The 20,559-nt window shown below is 43.7% G+C and overlaps 1 protein-coding gene across 4 annotated transcripts in view; it reads right to left on the minus strand.

Moving 5' to 3' along the window:
• The window catches only part of usp47 (ubiquitin specific peptidase 47), a 186,232-nt gene that overhangs the window by 86,478 nt on the left and 79,195 nt on the right, over positions 1–20,559 (minus strand). For all 4 annotated transcript variants that reach the window (XM_068046694.1, XM_068046695.1, XM_068046693.1 and 1 more), the window contains one exon: positions 9,403–9,606. In XM_068046694.1, coding sequence (XP_067902795.1) covers positions 9,403–9,606 — 204 coding nt within the window. The remainder of the gene's footprint in view (positions 1–9,402; positions 9,607–20,559) is intronic.

Below are 20,559 nucleotides of genomic sequence, written 5' to 3' on the forward strand. Positions count from 1 at the left end.
TCCCCAATGTAGAGGAGATCTCACTGTCAGTAGCGAATACAGTATACTAAATTGAAAGTAGTACAAATAAATCGCTGCTTCACCCGGAAGGAGTGTTTGGGGCCTTGGATGGTGAGGAGAGAGGAGGTAAATGGGCAGCTATTACACCTCCTGCGATTGCATGGGAAGGTGCCATGGGAAAGGGACGAGGGGTCGGGGGTAATGGAGGAGTGGACCAGGGTGTCGCGGAGGGAGCAGTCCCTTTGGAATGCTGACAGGGAGCGGAGGGGAAGATGTGTTTGGTGGTGGCATCACGCTGGAAGTGGTGGAAATGGCGGAGGATGATACTTTAGATGTGGAGGCTGGTGGGGTGGAAACGAGAAGGGGAACCCTGTCACAGTTCTGGGAGGGAGGACAAGGGGTGAGGGCAGAAGTGTGGGAAATAGGTCGGACACTGTCAAGGGCCCCATCAACAACAGAGTGGGGAAATTCTCAGTTGAGGTAAAAGGAAGACGTATCGGAGGTGCTGTCGTGGAAAGTTGCATCAGAACAGATGCGCGGAGATGGAAAAACTGGAAGAATGGAATGGAATTCTTACAGGAGACAGGGTGCAAGGAAGTGTAGTCAAGGTAATCGTGCAAATCGGTGGGCTTATAATAAATAGTAGTGGATAGCCTATCCCCAGAGATGGAGACAGAGAATTCAAGGAAGGGAAGTGTTGGAGATGGACAATGAGAAGATGAGAGAAGGGTGGAAACTGGAAGCAAAGTTGAAGTAGTTTTCCAGCTCGGAGCAAGAGCAGGAAACGACACTGATACAATCAATGTACCAGAAAAAGAGTTGGGGAAGGGGGTCTGAGTAGGACTGGAACAAGGAACGTTTGACATACCCAACAAAAAGACAGGCATAACTAGGACCCGTACGGGTACCCATAGCAACGCCATTTATTTGGAGAAAGTGAGTAGAGTAGCAGGAGAAGTTATTCAGTTTGAGAACAAGTTCAGCCAGGCAGAGGAGGGTGGTGATGGATGGGGACTGGTTGGGCCTCTGTTCAAGGGAGAAGCAGAGAGCCCTCCAACTGTCCTAGTAGGGGATGGCGGTGCAGAGAGATCGGATGTCCACAATAAAGAGGCGGCGGGCGGTTCAGGACAGGAAACTGTTAAAATGACATAGGGCATCAAGAGTCGCGGAGGTGGGGTGGGGGGGGAGGGTGGAGAGAAGAGACTGGACAAAGGGAGAAAACAAAAAAGAATCAAGATAGGAGGAAATAAGTTCAGTGGGGCAGGAACAAGCTAAAACAATGGATCTACCAGGACAGTCCTGTTTGTGGACTTTGGGAACAAGATAGAACCGGGCTATCCCGGGTTGCAGGGCTATGAGGTTGGAAGCTGCAGAGGGAAGATCTCCAGAGGAGATGAGGTCAGTGACAGTCCTGGAGACATACTAACATACGAATTAGGAGAAGGAGCTAGCCGTTCAATACGGCTGAACATCAAATGGCTGTAACTGATTACTCCACATTTCCACCTACCCGATAACCTTCCATCCCCTTGCTCATCAAGAATCTACCTACCTCATTTAACCTATCTATATCTCTTTGAAGCCTCCTTGTGCCCTCTTCACAACTTACTTTCCTACCTATCTTTGTCTCATCAGCAAATTTAGCAACCTTCGGTCCCTTCATCCAAATCATTTATATAAATTGTAAAAGGTTGAGCCACCAGCACTGATCCCTGCAGCACACCACTCGTTCCATCTTGCCAATCAGAAAATCACCCATTTATGCTTACTCTGTTTCCTGTTAGCTAGCTAATCTTCTATCCATGCCAATATGTTACCCCCTACACCATGAACTTTTATTTTCTGCATTAACCTTTGATGTAGCACCTTATCAAATGCCTTCTGGAAATCTAAGTACAGTACATTCACTAGTTCCCCTTTATCCACAACACGTTACTTCTTCAAAGAACTCCAATAAATTGGTTACACCTGATTCCCCTTTCACAAAACCATGTTGACTCTGCCTGATTAACTTGAAAATTTCTAAGTGCCCTGCTATAACGTCTTTCGTTACAGCTTTTAACATTTCCCCTAAGACAGACGTTAAGCTAACTGGCCTGTAGTTTCCTGCTTTCTGTCTCCTTCCCTTTTTGAATAAAGGAGTTACATTCGCTATTTTCCAATCTAATGGAATCTTCCCCGAATCTAGGGAATGTTGGAAAATTAGAACCAATGCATCGACCATCTCACTAGCCACTTCTTTCAGGACCCTAGGATGACGTCCATCAGGACCTGGGCATTTGTCAGCCTGCAGCTATTTTTGGGTTGTTATTTGTATCCTCTAAAGTGAAGACCAATGCAAAATACCTGTTCAATTCATCTGCCATCTCCTTATTTTCCCTCAATTCCCCAGACATTCTTTCTATAGGACCAATGTTCACTTTAACTCTTTTCTTCAAATATCTATAGAAACTCTTACTGTTTTTATACTTCTCACAAGCTTTCTCTCATACTCTAATTTTTCCCTCATCAATCTTTTAACCATTCTTTGCTGTTTTTCATATTCTGTCCCATCTTCTGACCTGCCACCTATCTTTGCACAATTATATGCTTTTTCTTTAAGTTTGGTGCTATCCTTAACTGTTTTAGTTAATCACGGATGGTGGGTCCCACCCTTGGAATTTTTCTCTCATTGAAATGCGTCTATTCTGAAATATCCCCTTAAATGTTTAACACTGCATCTATATTGGCCTATCCCTTAACCTGATTTTCCAGTTCACTTTAGCTAGCTCTGCTTTCATGCCTTTTTTAAGTTCAAAATACTAGTCTTGGACCCATTCTTCTCTCTCTCAAAATGAATGCAAATTGCAATCGTATTATGATCGCTGCTACCGAGGAGTGCCTTCACTACGAGGTCATCAATTAATCCTATCTTCTTGCACAATACCAGGTCTAGCATAGCCGGCTCTCTGGTTGGCTCCAGAACGTGCTGTTCTAAGAGCATTACGGAGATGGAGCTGCGGGTGAATTCACTGTGGAGCATCCACGATGCTGAGGACGTCGTGGATAGCACGTTTAGTGTGGTGGTCACACCGCAGGTAATGGCTGCACAGGCAGAAAAGGGATGGGTGACCACCAGACGGATTTGTAGGCGTAGGCAGGTAGTGCCGGAATCCCCTGTGGCTATTCCCCTCTCAAACAGATATACCGCTTTGGATACTGTTGGGTGGGGAGGGATGATCTCCCAGGGGAAAGCAGCAACAGCCAAGTTTGTGGCACCACGGAGGGCTCTGCTGCACAGCAGAGGAGGAAAAGGGATGGAAGAGCTATAGTGATAGGGGATTCTATCGTAAGGGGAGCTTCTGTGGCCGCAAACGAGACTCCAAGATGGTATGTTGCCTCCCTGGTGCTAGGGTCAAAGATGTCTCGGAGCGACTGCATTCTGAAAGGGGAGGGTGAGCAGCCAGAGATCGTGGTCCATATTGGTACTAATGGCATAGGCAGGAAGAGGGATGAGGTCCTGCAAAGTGAATAGAGGGAGTTAGGCAGAAAGTTAAAAAGGCAGGGCCTCTAGGGTTGTAATCTCAGGATTACTCCTTGCGCCACATGCTAGTGAGGGCAAGAATAGTAGGATAAGGCAAATGAATGCATGGCTGAAAAGCTGGTGTCAGCGGGAGGGCTTCAGCTACTTGGATCATTGGGATCTCTTCTGGTGCAGAGGTGACCTGTACAAGAAGGACGGGTTGCATCTGGAATGGAAGGGAACCAATATCCTTGCGGGAAGGTTTGCTAGTACTATTCGGGAGGGTTTAAATTAGTCTGGCAGAGGGGTGGGACCCAAAGTAGTAGTCCCTCCGATGAGATAGTTGAAGCAAATGTAGAGGTTAAAGCAATCAAGTCCATGAGGCAGGCCGGGCAGGGGCAGGACAGGGAGCATGGACGGTCTGGTAAGCTAAACTGCATTTACTTTAATGCAAGAAGCCTTACAGGTAAGGCAGATGAACTCAGAGCATGGATCGGTACATGGAATTGTGATAGTATAGCTATTACGGAGGGATGGGCAGGACTAGCAGTTCAATGTTCTGGGGTACCGATGCTTCCGGTGTGACAGAGGTGGAGGTAAGAGAGGAGGGGGAGTTGCACTATTGATTAGGGAGGACATCACGGCAGTACTTAGAGAGGATATCCCGGGGGGAACATCCAGCGAGGTCATATGAGTAGAACTTAGAAATAAGAAAGGGGTGATCACTTTGATGGGATTATGCTAAAGGCCCCCCAATAGTCAAGAGGAAATTGGAGGAATATATATATATATATATATATATATATATATATATGGAAATCACAGATTGGTGTAGGACTGGGACTGCCTTAGTGCTAAGGGATCAGATGGGGAAGAATTTGTTCACTGTGTCCAGGATAGTTGACTGAAGCAGTATGTGGACGGCCCTACAAAGGGCTACACTTGACCTCCTCTGAGCAAATGAGGATGAGCAGGTGGTTGGTGTGTCAGTAGGGGAGCACTTTGGGACCGGTGACCATAACTCTATTAGCTTCAAGATAGTTATGGAAAAGGATAGGACTGGTCCTCAAGTTGAAGTCCTAAATTGGGGGAAGGCTAATTTCAATGGTTTCAGACAGGAACTCAAAAGTTGAATGGGAGAGGCTGTTTACAGGTAAAGGGACGTCTGGCAAGTGGGAGGCTTTTAAAAGTGAGATAGGAAGAGTTCAAGGCCGGCATGTTCCTGTTAGATGGAAGGGCAAAGCTGATAAGTTTAGGGAACCTTGGTTGACGAGAAATGTTGAGGGTCTGGTCAGGACAAAGAAGGAGGCATATGTCAGGTATAGGCAGTTGGGATCAAGTGAGTCCCTCGAGGAGTTAGGAGGGCGAAAAGGGGCCATGAGATTTCCCTGGCAGATAAGATAAAGGAGAATCCTAAAAGATTCTATAAGTATATTAAAAGGGTAGCTAGGGAAAGTGTAGGTCCCTTTAAGGATCAGTGTGGTAATCTACGTGTGGAGACACGGGAAATGGGTGAGGTCTTAAATGAATACTCATCTGTATTTACCGTGGAGAAGGTCCTGGAAGCTAGTGAGTTCAAGGGAGGGAACACCGATATCCTGGAGCATATCAACATTACAAAGGAGGTGGTGTTGGAGGTTTTGAAGCACATTAAGATGGATAAATCCCCAGGGCCTGACCAGGTGTATCCCAGGATGCTATCGGAAGCAAGGAAGGAGATTGCTGGGGCCCTGGCAGAGATTTTTGTATCATCGTTAGCTGCGGGTGAGGTACCGGAAGACTGCAGGATAGCTAATGTTGTGCCTTTATTTAAGAAGGGCAGCAGGGATAAGCCAGGGAACTACAGGCCGGTGAGCCTTACATCAGTGGCGGGAAAGTTATTGGAAGAGATTCTGAGAGACAGGATTTATATGCATTTGGAAAGACAGCATGGCTTTGTGCCTGGGAAATTATGTCTCACGAATTTGATTGAGTTTTTCGAGGAGGTGACCAAGAGGATTGACGAGGGCAGGGCGATGGACGTCGTCTACATGGACTTTAGCAAGGCCTTTGACAAGGTCCCGCATGATAGGCTGGTCCAGAAGGTTCGAACACGAGATCCAGGGTGAGCTAGCCAATTGGATACAAAATTGGCTTGGTGATAGGACGCAGAGGGTGGTAGCGGAGGGTTGTTTTTCAGAATGGAGGCCGGTGACCAGTGGTGTGCCGCAGGGATCGGTGCTGGGCCCTCTGTTGTTTGTCATATATATTAATGACTTGGATGTGAATGTAGGGGGCATGATTAGTAAGTTTGCAGATGACTGCAAAATTGGTGGTCTAGTGGACAGTGAAGAAGGTTGTCTAAGGTTACAACAGGATATAGATCAACTGGGAAAGTGGACAAGGGATTGGCAAATGGAATTTAATGCAGACAAATGCGAAGAGATGCATTTTGGGAAGTTAAACCAGGGCAGGACATATACAGTGAATGGCAGGGCCCTGGGGAGTGTTGTTGAGCAGAGAGACCTTGGGGTGCAAGTACATAGTTCCCTGAAAGTGGCAACACAGGTAGAGAGGGTGGTGAAGGCGGCGTATGCATGCTTGCCTTCATTGGCCGAGGCACTGAGTACAAGAGTTGGGACGTCATGTTACAGTTGTACATAACATTGATTAGGCCGCATTTGGTGTACTGTGTGCAGTTCTGGCCGCCGCACAACAGGAAAGATGTGATTAAGCTCGAGAGGGTGCAGAAAAGATTCACAAGGATGTTGCCTGGTTTGGAGGGCTGGAGTTATAAAGAGAGATTGGATAGGCTGGGTCTGTTTTCCCTGGAGTGAAGGAGGCTGAGAGGGGACATGAGGAGGCATAGATAGGCTAGATAGCCAGCGTCTGTTTCCCATGCTAAGAGTGACTAAAACTAGAGGGCATAGATTTAAGGTGAGAGGGAGGAGGTTTAAAGGGAATCAAAGGGGTAAATTTTTCACACAAATAATAGTGGGTATCTGGAATGAGCTGCCTGAGGAGGTGGTGGAGGCAGGAACAGTATCAACATTTAAGAGGCATCTGGACAGGTACTTGAATGAGCAAGGCATAGAGGGATATGGAATTAATGCAGACAGGTGGGATTAGTATATATAGGCATTATGGTCGGCATGGACGTGGTGGGCCAAAGGGCCTGTTTCTATGCTGTACGACTCTATGACTCTATAAGAAACTATCCCAAAAACATTCTATGAACTCATCTAGGCTACTTTTGCCCATCTGATTCTTCCAGTCTATATGTAGATTAAAATCCCCCATGATTATCGCCGTACCTTTCCAAACATCTCCCATTATTTCTTCCTTTATACTCTGTCCTACCATGTGGTTACTGTTAGGGGGCCTGCACACCAGTCCCACGAGTGACTTCTTACCTTTATCATTTCTATTCTCGACACAAACTGCTTCTACACCCTGGTTTCTTGAACTTAGGTCATCTCTCTCTAATGTGCTAATACCATCATTAATTAAAGCCACCTCTCCACCTTTTCCTAGCTTTCTGTCCTTCCTAAAGGTCATGTACCCTTAAATATTCAGGTCCCAATCTAAGTCATCCTGCAACATGTCTCTAATGGCTATTAGATCATACTTATTTATTTCTATTTGCGCTATCAGTTCATGTGTTTTGTTTCGAATGCTATGTGTAGATACAGAGCCTTTATTTTTGTCCTTTTATTATTTTTGTAACTTCCAGCCTTGACTGCTGATTTATGCTTAGATTTGTACTCTCTGTCCCTTCCTGTCATGGTCAGTTTATCTGTTCCCATATTCATACCTTGCTCTCTTGCCTTGTCTCTCCTCTTCGATTTACCACATCTTCCCAAATTTGATCCCTTGTCGCCACTATTTAGTTCAAAACCCTCTCTACTTCCCTAGTTATGTGGCTCGCTAGAATACCAGCCCCAGCACGGTTCAGGTGTAGCCTGCCCCAACGATACAGCCCCCATTTTCCCCAGTACTGGTGCCAGTGCCCCACGAACAGGAACCAACTTCAACCACACCAGTCTTTGAGCCACACATTCATTCCTGCGATCTTATTTTCCCAATGCCAAATTTCACATAACTCAGGTAATAATCCAGAGATTATCTCTGAGGTTCTGCTTAATCTGGTGCCCAGCTCCTCATACTGACTATGCAGAGCCTTCTTCCTTGTCCTGCTTATGTCATTTGTACCTACGTGGACCATGATGACTGGATCCTCCCCCCTCCCACAGCCTCCCCAGAAGAAAGCAGATTATTAGTCTTACATCATAAACCAAGACTGCTACATTTCAAAGAACCATAAGCAAAAACAGATTCAACATCTTGTACATATGGGAACTAAGCCATTACAAATCACCTTGTTCCTAAACAAAGCTTATCCTACGTTATTAATGAAGCTTATTCAACATTGAATTCAATTTTGAGTATCAAATGAGGATGTTACACATGCACAAAGCAAACAGTGTACACTTCACAGTTTCTAGAAATGCGACAGAAAACAGAACGGCTTAACAGCAGTTTCTTAACTGGATCTTAACTAAGCTGTCTAATGAGTGCTCCTTCAGGAGGGGAATTTCTTCTGAAGCTTTACGTAGCAGAATTGTAAACCCATTTAAAAAAGAATCAAACCCCAATCTCACCAGGCAGTGAAATAAATAACACCTGGAATAAAAAGCTAATATCAGTAATGGTGACCATGAAACTACCGGATTGTCATAAAAACCCATCTGGTTCACTAATGTCCTTTAGGGAACAAAACATACCCAGTCTAGCCTATGAGTTCAGACTCTCAGCAACGTGGCTGGCTCTTAAATGTTTTCTGAAATAGCCGAACAAGCCACTCAGTTGTGCCAAAGTGTAAAAAGCACCACACAGATTGCAGCAGTTCAAAAAGGTAGCGGTGCAATTAGGGAAAATAAATGCTGGCCTTGCCAGCAACATCTACACCCTGTGAAAGAATTTTTAAAAAAATTACGCTACAAAAATATTTCAGGAGAGAAAAAAAGAGCTGCTGCAAGTGCATTTTATTATAAAACCACTTGTCACACACAGAGGATAAAACTTGAGGATCTGATGTCCCCTTCAGAAATTCCAGAAAAGAAAGTTTTAAATGGAAAGAGTTAAGTTCATTACATGGTTAGATTGGAAAACCTGGGGCTGTTCTCCTTAGAACAAAGGAGATTGAGGGGAGCTTAAAAGAAATGTACAATATTATGACAGGCTTAGTTAGGTTAGACAAGGAAAAACCGTTCCCATTAACTAATGGTAGAAGGACTAGGGCAGATTGAAAGTTTTGGGTAAGAGATGCAGGGAGAATATGAGGAAGCACGTTTTTCCGTAGCGGGTGGTAATGACATGGAACACGCTACCCACAAGGGTGGTGGAAGCAGAGACGATCAAAGACTTCAAAAGGAAAACAGATGGCCACTTGAAGGAAATGGACTTGCAGGGCTAGGGGGATCAAGTGAGGCAGTGAAAATGACTGAATAGCTCCGTGGAGAGCTGGCATGGACTGACTCTATGACTTCATGCCCCTCAAAATGCAGAGGAGGAGAAAAGGGACTATGGTATAGCCTGCAAAGATAAAGAGCACATGGAAAGTTAGGAAGCACCGTAACTCAAAATAAATAGGGCAATTAAAGAAGAATTTATTACCCTGCTGTGTAAATATATTATAAAAGGTGAGGTATGCACATACAACAGCCTGTGGCTGGGTTGGCGGTGTCATGAGTGTGGCCATCAGCTTGCAACACAGACAGCTTCCACTTGAGCTCGTTTCACTGGTGTTTCCCAATTGTGATTGAGCCTGTCTGTCTCACTGTTTGAGCCATTGTACATCAAATGCAACAAGGACCAACAGTTTTGATACCCATTGTCCTAAGTTTAACTTTCAAACGCACCTGGTCAGCGTTGTTCAGACCATTGCTCCAGACTAACTCGAAGGTACCATTGACGTAGCCTGCTTTAGACGAGATGTCGTCAAACAGCCGTTTAAGTGGAGTTGATGCAGGAAGGTTTAGGGTGAGCCGCTGAGTGACCGCCTTGGCATTGGTGGTGTCCTGAACAATGCACAGCACCCGTGGTTCATCTGCTGCAGTCTCTGACTACGGAGAAATTTTCAAAAAAGATGCAGCCTTTACAAATCACAGTAGAGAATCGAAAATTCATGACACATTATATCTGTAGCATTTGACAGCATAATACCTAAACAAATGGCAATGATAAAGTTAGCTGAAACAGAAAATATGAGTTCATCACTATCAAATTTTATAAATACTAACAGGCTTGCAATAAAAATTCTGAACAAGCAAAAGAAATCCATTTCAACTACCAGTTCTTTAGAACTGAAGGCAGATTAGAAACCTTGGAGAAATTGTAGAATCACAGTATCACACAGCACAGGTGGTGGCAATTTGGCCCATCATACCTGTGCTGGCTCTTTGAAAGAGCTATACAATTAGTCCCACTCCCCATTCTTTCCCCATAGCCCTGCAAGTATTTTTCAAGTATTTATCCAGTTCCTTTTGAAAGTTACTATTGAATCTGCATCCATTGCTTTTTCAGGCAGCACATTCCACATCAACTCGATGAGTAAAAAATGTTTCCTCATGGTACCTCTGGTTCTTTTGCCAACCGTTTTAAATCTGTGTCCTCCCTTCTGCCATTGGAAACAGTTTCTCCTTATTTACTCTATCAATGCCTCCGGTAAATCTCACCTTAATTAATGTATCCCCTTAGTCGCTCACTTACAAAGATTCTTCACCTTGGTCCACCCACCTGGAGTGCTTGATATTCAAGAAGGGAATCTCCATCACCAGTTTTCCCACCCAAACCCAGATGACACAACAAACAGCAAACTTTATACACAGACTAGTGATTTGCTTCAGTATTATTTGGGAATGAAATATAGATGGATATAGTTCCACGTGTCTCATTAACTAGCGATGGAGACACTGGATCCAGATCTCATTACAAATCCCCAAAACCTGTACTTCTCTCTGATATCAGTTAGGATCTCCACCCAGACACTCAAAATACAACATCCCCACCCCCATCACCCTTGTCCTGTATCTACTCCCCCCCCCGTGGTCAGTGGCCCGACTCTCCTCTTGCTGACTGATAGCCTTGGCTGCAGCTTATCGGAAACAATCTTAAGCACAAGGCAACTCCCCCCTCCCAGGGACTTATGTCTCACAAACCACCTTGTGTCCCCACCCCACCCATAAACATCATTCTCTCGTTCTCCTTGCAGGCAACAGGGTTTTGTCAGTCACACCTCCCCTGCAACCCCCAGTGAACATATCTGTCAGTCTCTCTCTCTCTCAAGTCGTCATCACAAAAATGGCTCTGGCTCTTTCTTAACCCAACAGGGTGCTTCTCAGTTGTTCCTAACAGGGTCTGTGTTCCTTTCTCCCTCTCCGTACAACATTACATACGTGCTCTCTGGAAAGAGACAACGTGGTTTTTGTCGAGATTCATTCCGAGCAGCTCCGTGACACATGACGCTGTACTCTATGGGCTGTTCTCAGGGATGCACACTGAGGCAAACCAACTGCTGCTAGAGGACCATCAGCTTGGTGAAATCGCTCTTTGGTCTGCCTGAAACTTGTTGATTTTCCAGTGCAAAGAGTTGTCCACGCCCAAGTGTTGCAGATGGGCACATTCCAAAGTCCAGGACTACATGCTGAGGGACGCACTGAAGCTTAGGGCAGCCACCGCAAAGGCTCAATGGGGAAAGGCCACAATCTAAACCCTGCCTGCCATACTATACCGAGGGGCTGGTAACTGTAAAACCCCTCTAGCTATATGATTCACATGAAATGCATGTGGTAAATATCATACGTAACTGCAATTGCATTGAGGCATTTCAGAGCACCACAGGCTGTGTGGAAAGAACGAACCATATTACTTTCTGTAATGAGCAATTTGAAATGTTATGGAATGTACTTAGGGATTGCATGAATAAAGCATATTTTCACTAAAATACGTGCTCTCTCCCCTTCCAAAGATTGTCTCTCTTTCCCTTCCGCACAACACTCACTCTCTCTTCCCCTCTGACCTCCGCAAGAGTTTATTTTAAGTGAGATTGTTACCCAGTCACCTCCTGTCACATCGGTCCTCCTTCTCATGCAAATAGGGATGATAAGAATCGACAGCTGTAGCAGTCAAATTCTTGTGTGACTGAAAGCTGGCAGATGGCACAACTGTATAGGGAGCTCAAAGCCCGGCACTGGGCAATGGTAAGGATTGGGAATGGTCACAGAGATTTGCGCCTCTGTCATATTTCTAAATGATTGATTTGGGTTCCATTGAAAAACAAGATTAAAAATCCCCAATGCAATAGCAAATCCTTGACTATGTTCAATTATTTGGTCTCACCTAGCCTGGTCTTAGCTTCAACTACGGAATCAAATCACATTGTACTGCAACAACAAATGGGCATATTTTCAGCAGTAACACAATTAACAGAAGAATATCACTAACCTTACTAGACGTAAACCCATAAATCCTGCAACAAGGGATTTGAGGCTTAAGTGACTTTTACCACAGGTATTTAATTATATGTGACTTTAACTTATTACAATTAGTGCAATTAAAACAAAAGAATTCACACCAACAGTAACTTTAGAATTGGAACAATTATCCAGTACAATACAAGTGCTTTTGCAAACAAACTACGCAGCAGGCAGAGATCTTGTTTACCTTGGACAAGCTCCAGTGTAAACTTTGTGATTGTGACTTATGGCCTTTAGGATGGTGAAGCGGAATAACAGATTGTATACATTTTCAAAGGTCCCCACACCTGCTCTGAATCATGATACAGGCTGCCTTTTCAATACGTTAGCCATTCTGCAACAGCATTGCAAACACTAGAAAATTAGACTGTCCTTTTATAGAAAGATAAACATAACATACTTTTGACACCAATAGTCCACTTAAAACCTGCACTCAGTGTAAGGAACTGTCAGCACGAAGATCGCTGATTTTGAGCAGAAAACCACTTTCCATTATGAAGCTATTGTTGGTGTGAATCCATTTAGTTTAGTTTAGAGATACAGCACTGAAACAGGCCCTTCGGCCCACCGAGTCTGTGCCGACCATCAACCACCCATTTATACTAATCCTACACTAATCCCATATTCCTACCACATCCTCACCTGTCCCTATATTTCCCTACCACCTACCTATACTTGGGGCAATTTATAATGGCCAATTAACCTATCAACCTGCAAGTCTTTGGCATGTGGGAGGAAACCGGAGCACCCGGAGGAAACCCACGCAGACACAGAGAGAACTTGCAAACTCCACACAGGCAGTACCCAGAATTGAACCCGGGTCGCTGGAGCTGTGAGGCTGCGGTGCTAACCACTGCGCCACTGTGCCGCCCCTTTACTTCAATTAGGCTATTCTAAGTCATAAAATCAGCAACGACTTTGTAAAAATCATCAATAAACAGCTAGGTAGGACTGCCTGAAAAGCAAACATCAACTCTGCTGGAAGTCATATTGGACATCTACCAGCATTTCCTTCGAACATTTTCTAACATGCACTTTTGGATGTGTCTGATGTAGTGCTATTTATAGATTAGGGAGAATGTGGAACAGCTACAGATACGATGGTTACACAGCAAGTGAATACACTGTACTTAAATCTCTGCGAGCCGCTTGGCCTAGGGACGCGCAATTGGTTTTCTGTTGTTGTCAATGTCAGTTGGATTCACTGCTCCCAGTCTTGCCCGACAATGTGTTCAATCCGCACTCCAGGACTTGGGCTGACTGTGAAGTACCAAGAGACAGCTGCATCTCTTTAGAAGTTTTGGAACATGTTAGATGGTGTATCTGTTCAGGTGGATATGAATGATCCAGTTATATTATTTGAAGAGGAGCACAGAGGTCTCCCACTGTCCTGGCCAACATCGTCCCCTCAATCAACGTCATCAAACATGCCATCAAAATATTTACTGGTCCTTCACTTAATTGCTGTTTGTGGAATCTTCCTGTGTATAAACTGGCTGCTGCTTTTGTCTACACAACAGAGACGACACTTCCAAATGTGAAGTGCCTGGAGATATCTGTCCAGAGATGTAATCAGGCTTGATCTATGTGCAAGCTTTTCCCTTTTGTAACATAATTGGTAGATTCCACGATTCTCAGAGGAACACACTGAATGAACACTGAAAAATTATTAGCACATTTCAATAGTGTGGCAAATGTGATTGAAACAAATTAAAGATTTTGTCACAAGTGGAATAACTTTAGTACATGGATTGCAGACCCGAGAGGGAAATATTTTCTCTCCAACATACCACATTCCTATGTGACCAGACTGGAGACAAGGAGGCCAAAGAAGAAGACTGGCAGGTATAAGTTTCCAAGCTTCACTCTCTTCAAACATTAGGTGTGAGAGAGTAACCCAAATCATCTGGACCTCACTAGGATGGGAAACACCACACCTCCTTTTTCCCATCCCTGAAGCGAACACTAATAACACTGCAGGGAATAGGATACAGAGTGGAGGTACAGTAGGGGGTGATGCATAGCCAAATATAGAAGAGAAACTTAGTTAGTCTGGAAGGCAGAACAAATATAGACCAGTTAAGGCACAAGCGAATAATGCAAGGCTGGATTGCATCTATTTTAACGCAAGGAATCTTACAAGGCAGATGAATTGAAGGCGTCGATTAACACATGGGAAAGTGATATTATTGCTATCAGAGACATGATTGAGGGAAGGGCAGGACTGGCAGCTCAATATTCTAGGGTATAGAATCTTCAGACGTGACAGGGAGGGGTGTAAAAGAGGAGGTGGCATTGTAGTACGCATCAAGGAGTCAATTACTGCAGTAAGAAGTGCAAAAGGCTTAAAGGGGGTGGAATTCTTAAAATTCATACAGGAGAGCTTTTTGAGCTACCACATACAAAGTCCTACAAGAGAAGGGGCGGTATTGGACCTAATCTTAGGGAATGAAGCCGGACAAATGGGAGAGTGTCAGTGGGGGAGCATTTCGGGGACAGTGACCATAACTCTAAGATTTAAGGTAGTTATGGAAAAGGGCAAAGATGGACTGGAAATAAAGGTACTGAATTGGGGGAAGGACGATTTCAATATGATAAAACAGGATCTGGCCAAAGTGGACTGGGAGCAGCTACTTGTAGGAAAGTCTACATCAGACCAGTGGCAGTCATTCAAAAAGGAGTGTGTTCAGGGCCAACATGTTCCAGTTAAGGTGAAGGGTAGGACCAACAAGTCCAGGGAACCCTGGATGTCAAGGAATATAGAGGATTGGATAAAGAAAATAAAAAGGAGGCTTATGGAAGATTCAAAGGGCTGAAAACAGCAGAGGCCCTGGAGGAGTATAGAAAGTGTAGGGGGTATTTTAAAAAAAGTAATTAGGAGAGCGAAGAAGGGGCATGAAAAACACTGGTGGACAGGATAAAGGAAGGCTATTGATAAGGTCCCGGTGGGAGATTGGTTCAGAAGCTAAGAGCCCATGGGAGCCAGGGCAATTTGGCAAACTGGATCCAAAATTGGCTTAGTGGCAGGAGGCAGAGGGTGATGGTCGAGAGTTGTTTTGCGATTGGAAGCCTGTGACCAGTGGTGTGCTGCAGGTGTCGGTGCTGGGACCCTTGCTGTTTGTAGTGTACATTAATGATTTAGACGTGAATATAGGAGGTATGATCAGTAAGTTCGCAGATGACATGAAAATTGGTGTCGTAAATAGTGAGGAGGAAAGCCTTAGATTACAGGATGATATAGATGGGCTGGTAAGATGGACAGAGCAGTGGCAGATGGAATTTAATCCTGAGAAGTGTGAGGTGATGCATTTTGGGAGGACTAACAAGGCAAGGGAATATACAATGGAAGATAGGATCCTTGGAAGTACAGAAGGTCAGAGGGACCTTGGTGTACTTGTCCACAGATCACTGAAGGCAGCAGCACAGGTAGATAAGGTGGTTAGGAAGGCATATGGGATACTTGCCTTTATTAGCCGAGGCACAGAATATAAGAGCAGGGAGGTTATGATGGAGCGATATAAAACGCTAGTTAGGCCACAGTTGGAGTACTGTGTACAGTTCTGGGCACCACACTGTAGGAAGGATGTGATTGCACTGGAGAGGGTGCAGAGGAGATTCACCAGGATGTTGCCTGGGCTGGAGCATTTCAGCTATGAAGAGAGACTGGATAGGCTGGGGTCGTTTTCCTTAGAGCAGAGAAGACTGAGGGGGGACCCGATTGAGGTATACAAAATTATGAGGGACATAGATAGGGTAAATAGGAAGAAACTTTTTCTCTTAGCGGAGGAGTCAATAACCAGGGGGCATAGATTTAAGGCAAGGGGCAGAAGGTTCAGAGGGGATTTAAGGAAAATGTTTTCACCCAGAGGGTGGTTGGAATCTGGAATATACTGCCTGAAGGGGTGGTAGAGGCAGGTATCCTCACAACATTTTAGTATTTAGATGAGCACTTGAAACGCCATAGCATACAAGGCTATGGGCCAAGTGCTGGAAAATGAGATCAGGATAGATGCCTGATGGTCGGCACGGACACAATGGGCTGAAGGGCCTGTTTCTGTGCTGTATAACTCTATGACTGCAAAGCACTGCAAGCTGATCAACTGTTCCTGCATTAGGTGGCACAACATCAATGCGATTTTTAAGTACCATAGATTATTACAGTGCATGCTGAATGAATAGATTAGGGAGGACAAAGGTCACAATTTTAAGTTGTGTAAGGCCAGAAGGGAAGATGTTGGTCTGCAGAGTGGGAAACCTCCATGCTTCTCCAAAATATTATGGGATCTAGATTAGTTGTCAGGAGATGGTCCTTCTCCCAGGGAATAGCACATCTCTGGAGCAGGCTGCCAGCTTGTGCAGCGGACGCTGATCTGCTTAATTCCTTCTCACGAGAGCTGGGTGTGTTTCTGGCTAGGGTGGACATCACATCCTACAAAAGACTGATCTCAATCGCCTAGATGTGTGACAGGAATTCCACCCCCCAAAATGGCCTGAGTTTTTAAATGTGATTTTGCACCTCTCCCAGTTTTTGGGTGGGTTGGGGAGTGTATCGTGATCCACCAGGTATCACAATTGTACAGGACTGGCTGGATGGACCAGAGGGTTTTTACCCAACCATCATCGTTCACCTGCTCGCATCTAATTCACAATTCCTTTTCCCTCAATGTCTAACTCTCATCCTGTTAAGCTGTAACAGCCATAACAGAGAAATCTGAGCAGTGGATTTACTTTATTGTTTCTTTTTTTAAGTTCTGCATTTTAGGCAACCCTGACACAATGTAGGTTTATTGCTCCACTCAGGGCTCCAGATATTCGAGGCATTGAGGAAGGAAAATGAAAAAGGCAAGTCCCCGTAAAGACTCTCGTGCAAGCATCCTTCCAGTCGCCTGTCTGCCCTTTCAGATATACGAAAGTGCGTGACTGAAAATGGACCAATATAGGCCAGTAAAAGATAAACTTTGATTGTAGTGCAGGGCAGGGCCAGGAGAAACGGGCAGAGATGGTCATGCATCCTAAAAATAATTATTTTAATAAAACCTTTCATGGAAACAATGTTTTTCAAATGATTATCTGACCAAAACAAACTGCTGAGAGTATATAGGCTGAAAGGAAATTTTGTAACATGGGAGGCAAGAGACATCTGTAGCCGACATGATAAAACAAAGGCTGGTTCATAAATCTATTTACAGTAGGAAGGAGCATGAACCTGCACTGAACATGGAAAAACTTTCTTAAATGTGATTTTCTCCAGGTGAATGTGGGACATATGTGCAAAATAGCTTGGCTTAAACAGTTTGGTAAAATTCAAGGGGGACTTCATATTATTATACTGTCTACTGAATTCAAGCAATGGTGGGAAGCACCCACCAAATAAGCGGAATGGAATTAATATGGATTCTGAGATCCTCAACAGCTGGATAGTAGCAGGGAGAAGTTCATCCCAGCAGCCATTTTAGTGGTCCCCTATTTAGTTTTGACTTGCTTAGAAGAACTAACAATCTCAAATTGGCAATATCTCCTGGGATCTGTAATATAGAAATTTAAAAAAAAACTCTTGCACTTCCACAATGTAAATCTGGTTAGTGTAGCAGCAAATGAATAAGGGAAGAGTTGGGAAATAAAGTGCAGCAGGTAGTTTTTCCAGCTAAAGGCTGGCACAAAAGGAAATATAACAGGAAGTTAATTGTCCGTTGGGAGAGCATAGCATCTTTTGGTCAGTTTGCGTTGTTACAGGAAGCATTGTTGGAAGTTTGAAATGATTTGCAATTGCTACTATTGTGCATTCACATGCATGCTGCAAAATAAACCAGCTTATTTGTCATCACCCTCATACACTAAAGTGTAGTTCGGTTTTGCCCAAAGAGACTGGGGAAACACACATTGGGAGCGAGGGGGTGGGGTGGAAAATTGCATAAGTGTGCAGCATCCAGTTTGTATGATGGGGAAGGACACACTGTTTAAGTTCCCTAGGTTACACCATCATATAGGCAGATACTGGGCACTGAATGCCTGCTCAAACATGGAAGGTGCATGGGATCTGCTTATGGCAGTGAATAAACTATGTTAGGCACTAAGCCAAGAGACACCCCATGAGCAATGTTAGAGAAACTTCCAAGCCTTTTTGTGAAGAAGACACTGAGACTAGGATGCTTTGGTGGAGACTGTGTATTGCTTGCCACAGAACTTACTTCTCTACTAACACCCAGCCAGTGCTGGCTTCTTTATATATACATCTGAGTACAATTAACTAATCAACACCCAACACCTGCTCACGCTATTACCTTCAATTATTAAGTATTTACATCCATTAACAGAACTTATTAGACACTAACAAGTGAGACACCCAATACACTTGCTGTCCTCTGCATGACTGGCATACATGAATAAATCTGCAGAACAAAGCCTAGATACGATATTTTATCTTAATTTGTGATCTCCTTGCTCAAGTCTGGGTCAATGGCATACAGCTGAGGTACTTTGCAATTACCAAGTCTGGGCCCAGGGATGAAGTTGAAATACCCAGCTCTGCAATTACTGTGTCCGAGTCAAGAGTCTAATTCCCTTCCCGTCACACCTACCGAGTATCTCCAGTATTTATCAAGACTGCTTGAGAGCAGAAGGTCTCATCATTCTTTTTAAAAAGTTAAACCTGTCTTTTGTTTGCCCTGAAGGAGGGCAGATTATACTTGAACTGAAGGTTGCTGGGCTTTGAGCCTATTGCAGATTCAAAATGACTCGTGCACTTCCAGGTAAGAAGCGGACGCCAACAGGAACACAACTTAAAAGCAGCTAAAAGGCACCAAAACACTATAAACGATCAAAAGGTACACTATAACCTTCCTTTAAAATGTTGCGGGGCGGGGCGGGGGGTGTCTGGCACTAGCAAGTCAGGAGTACACAATGCTTGGAACAGAGAATCTTCCAAAGGTGTGGAGGGAACGAGTGGAGATTAGTGTGCAAACCTTTGGGGCTTTATACAAAACAGGAGCAGTAAATTATACAAATAGAAGCAAGGCATCACTGTTCACCCTGATAGCTTGTTTTTAAATGGGGATACTGCACACAGTCTTGGCTTTTCTAATCAAATTTGAGCTTGTTTCTACACATGAAAAATTATTCATAAATTTAACAGGAAGCAGAAGCCTTTTTGTTAGTATTGTTTAAGATTATCACAGCAACCGTGAAATCTAGGCCATGCCTATCATAGTCAAAATAACGTTGCAGCATGCCGATCATTCACAACCGGTTTACATTTTCCATTCAATGCAACTCCAATACTACCTGGGAGAATTTCTTCCTCATTTCATCAAAGATACTTTGTCTGCAACTCCAGAACATCCCCTAAGATACACAACAGATGAAATTGCAAATTTTGAACTTGAAATGAAATAAAAGTTTAGGTTTTTTTGAAAGGTATGTGTTTGGGAAGAATGAAAGAAACAGGAACTTTCAAAGTAAGCAGAGATCACATTATAGAATGTAATTTTACAAAGTAAAGTTGCAGTAATAAAATTTGACCATTTTCTACAGATAGTAGCTAATAATTTTGCTGCACTAAACTGTCATAGTGAAACTCATTCAACTGCAATACAATTAACCTTGCAATTTATTTTGAATGTTCAAATGCAGTTCGACGAAGTCAAGGTACAAGTTAAAAACTTGGTAACGATAAAATAAGGATTAGAAATGGCCAAACATCATGACACACTGATCAGAATTATCTTACCAGTACAAATTTTGAGATTCACCTACAGCATTATATTTTATGCTTTAATAAATTAATAGGATATATTGTCAAACCACCAAGAATTCAGTATAAAATCTTTGAAATTGGAAAATCTGCATGTCAGAGGTCCAACCTTTGGGAACAGTCATATTTGTCTTATTTCCATTGGAAATCCTTGCATTGAATTTAGTGGCAGCCCAGTAAATGGGAAAGTGTTTAGATTGGTGAATTGGTATTTAAACTCTGCATAAAATGTGTCTGCGTGGGTTTCCTCCGGGTGCTCCGGTTTCCTCCCACAGCCAAAAGACTTGCAGGTTGATAGGTAAATTGGCCATTATAAATTGCTCCTAGTATAGGTAGGTGGTAGGGGAATATAGGGACAGGTGAGGATGTGGTAGGAATATGGGATTAGTGTAGGATTAGTATAAATGGGTGGTTAATGGTTGGCACAGACTCGGTGAGCCGAAGGGCCTGTTTCAGTGCTGTATCTCTAAATCTAAAAAATCTAAAATCTAAAATAATTCATAAGCAAATGTGTCTGCACCTGCAATTTAAATTGGAAAATTTCAATGTTCTTTTTGTTTTATTCCTCTTCAAACCAAACACAAAGTATTTGGATGAAAGCAGGGAATGAATTGTAACAGATGTAAAAAATCCTCTCAACTGACGACTGGCCCTCAAATCTTACCCTGAGCTGATGGTTAAAGAATCCAGTCCAGGTCACATTTGAGCAATTTCAACCTATTAACCTGGGCGAGAGTCAACACTTCAAAATTGTTAACATTCCCAAATAAGTTGTCAACCTCATTCGTTGA

The sequence above is a fragment of the Heterodontus francisci genome, chromosome 14 (assembly GCF_036365525.1).
Source record: "Heterodontus francisci isolate sHetFra1 chromosome 14, sHetFra1.hap1, whole genome shotgun sequence".
Taxonomy (NCBI): Eukaryota; Metazoa; Chordata; class Chondrichthyes; order Heterodontiformes; family Heterodontidae; genus Heterodontus; species Heterodontus francisci.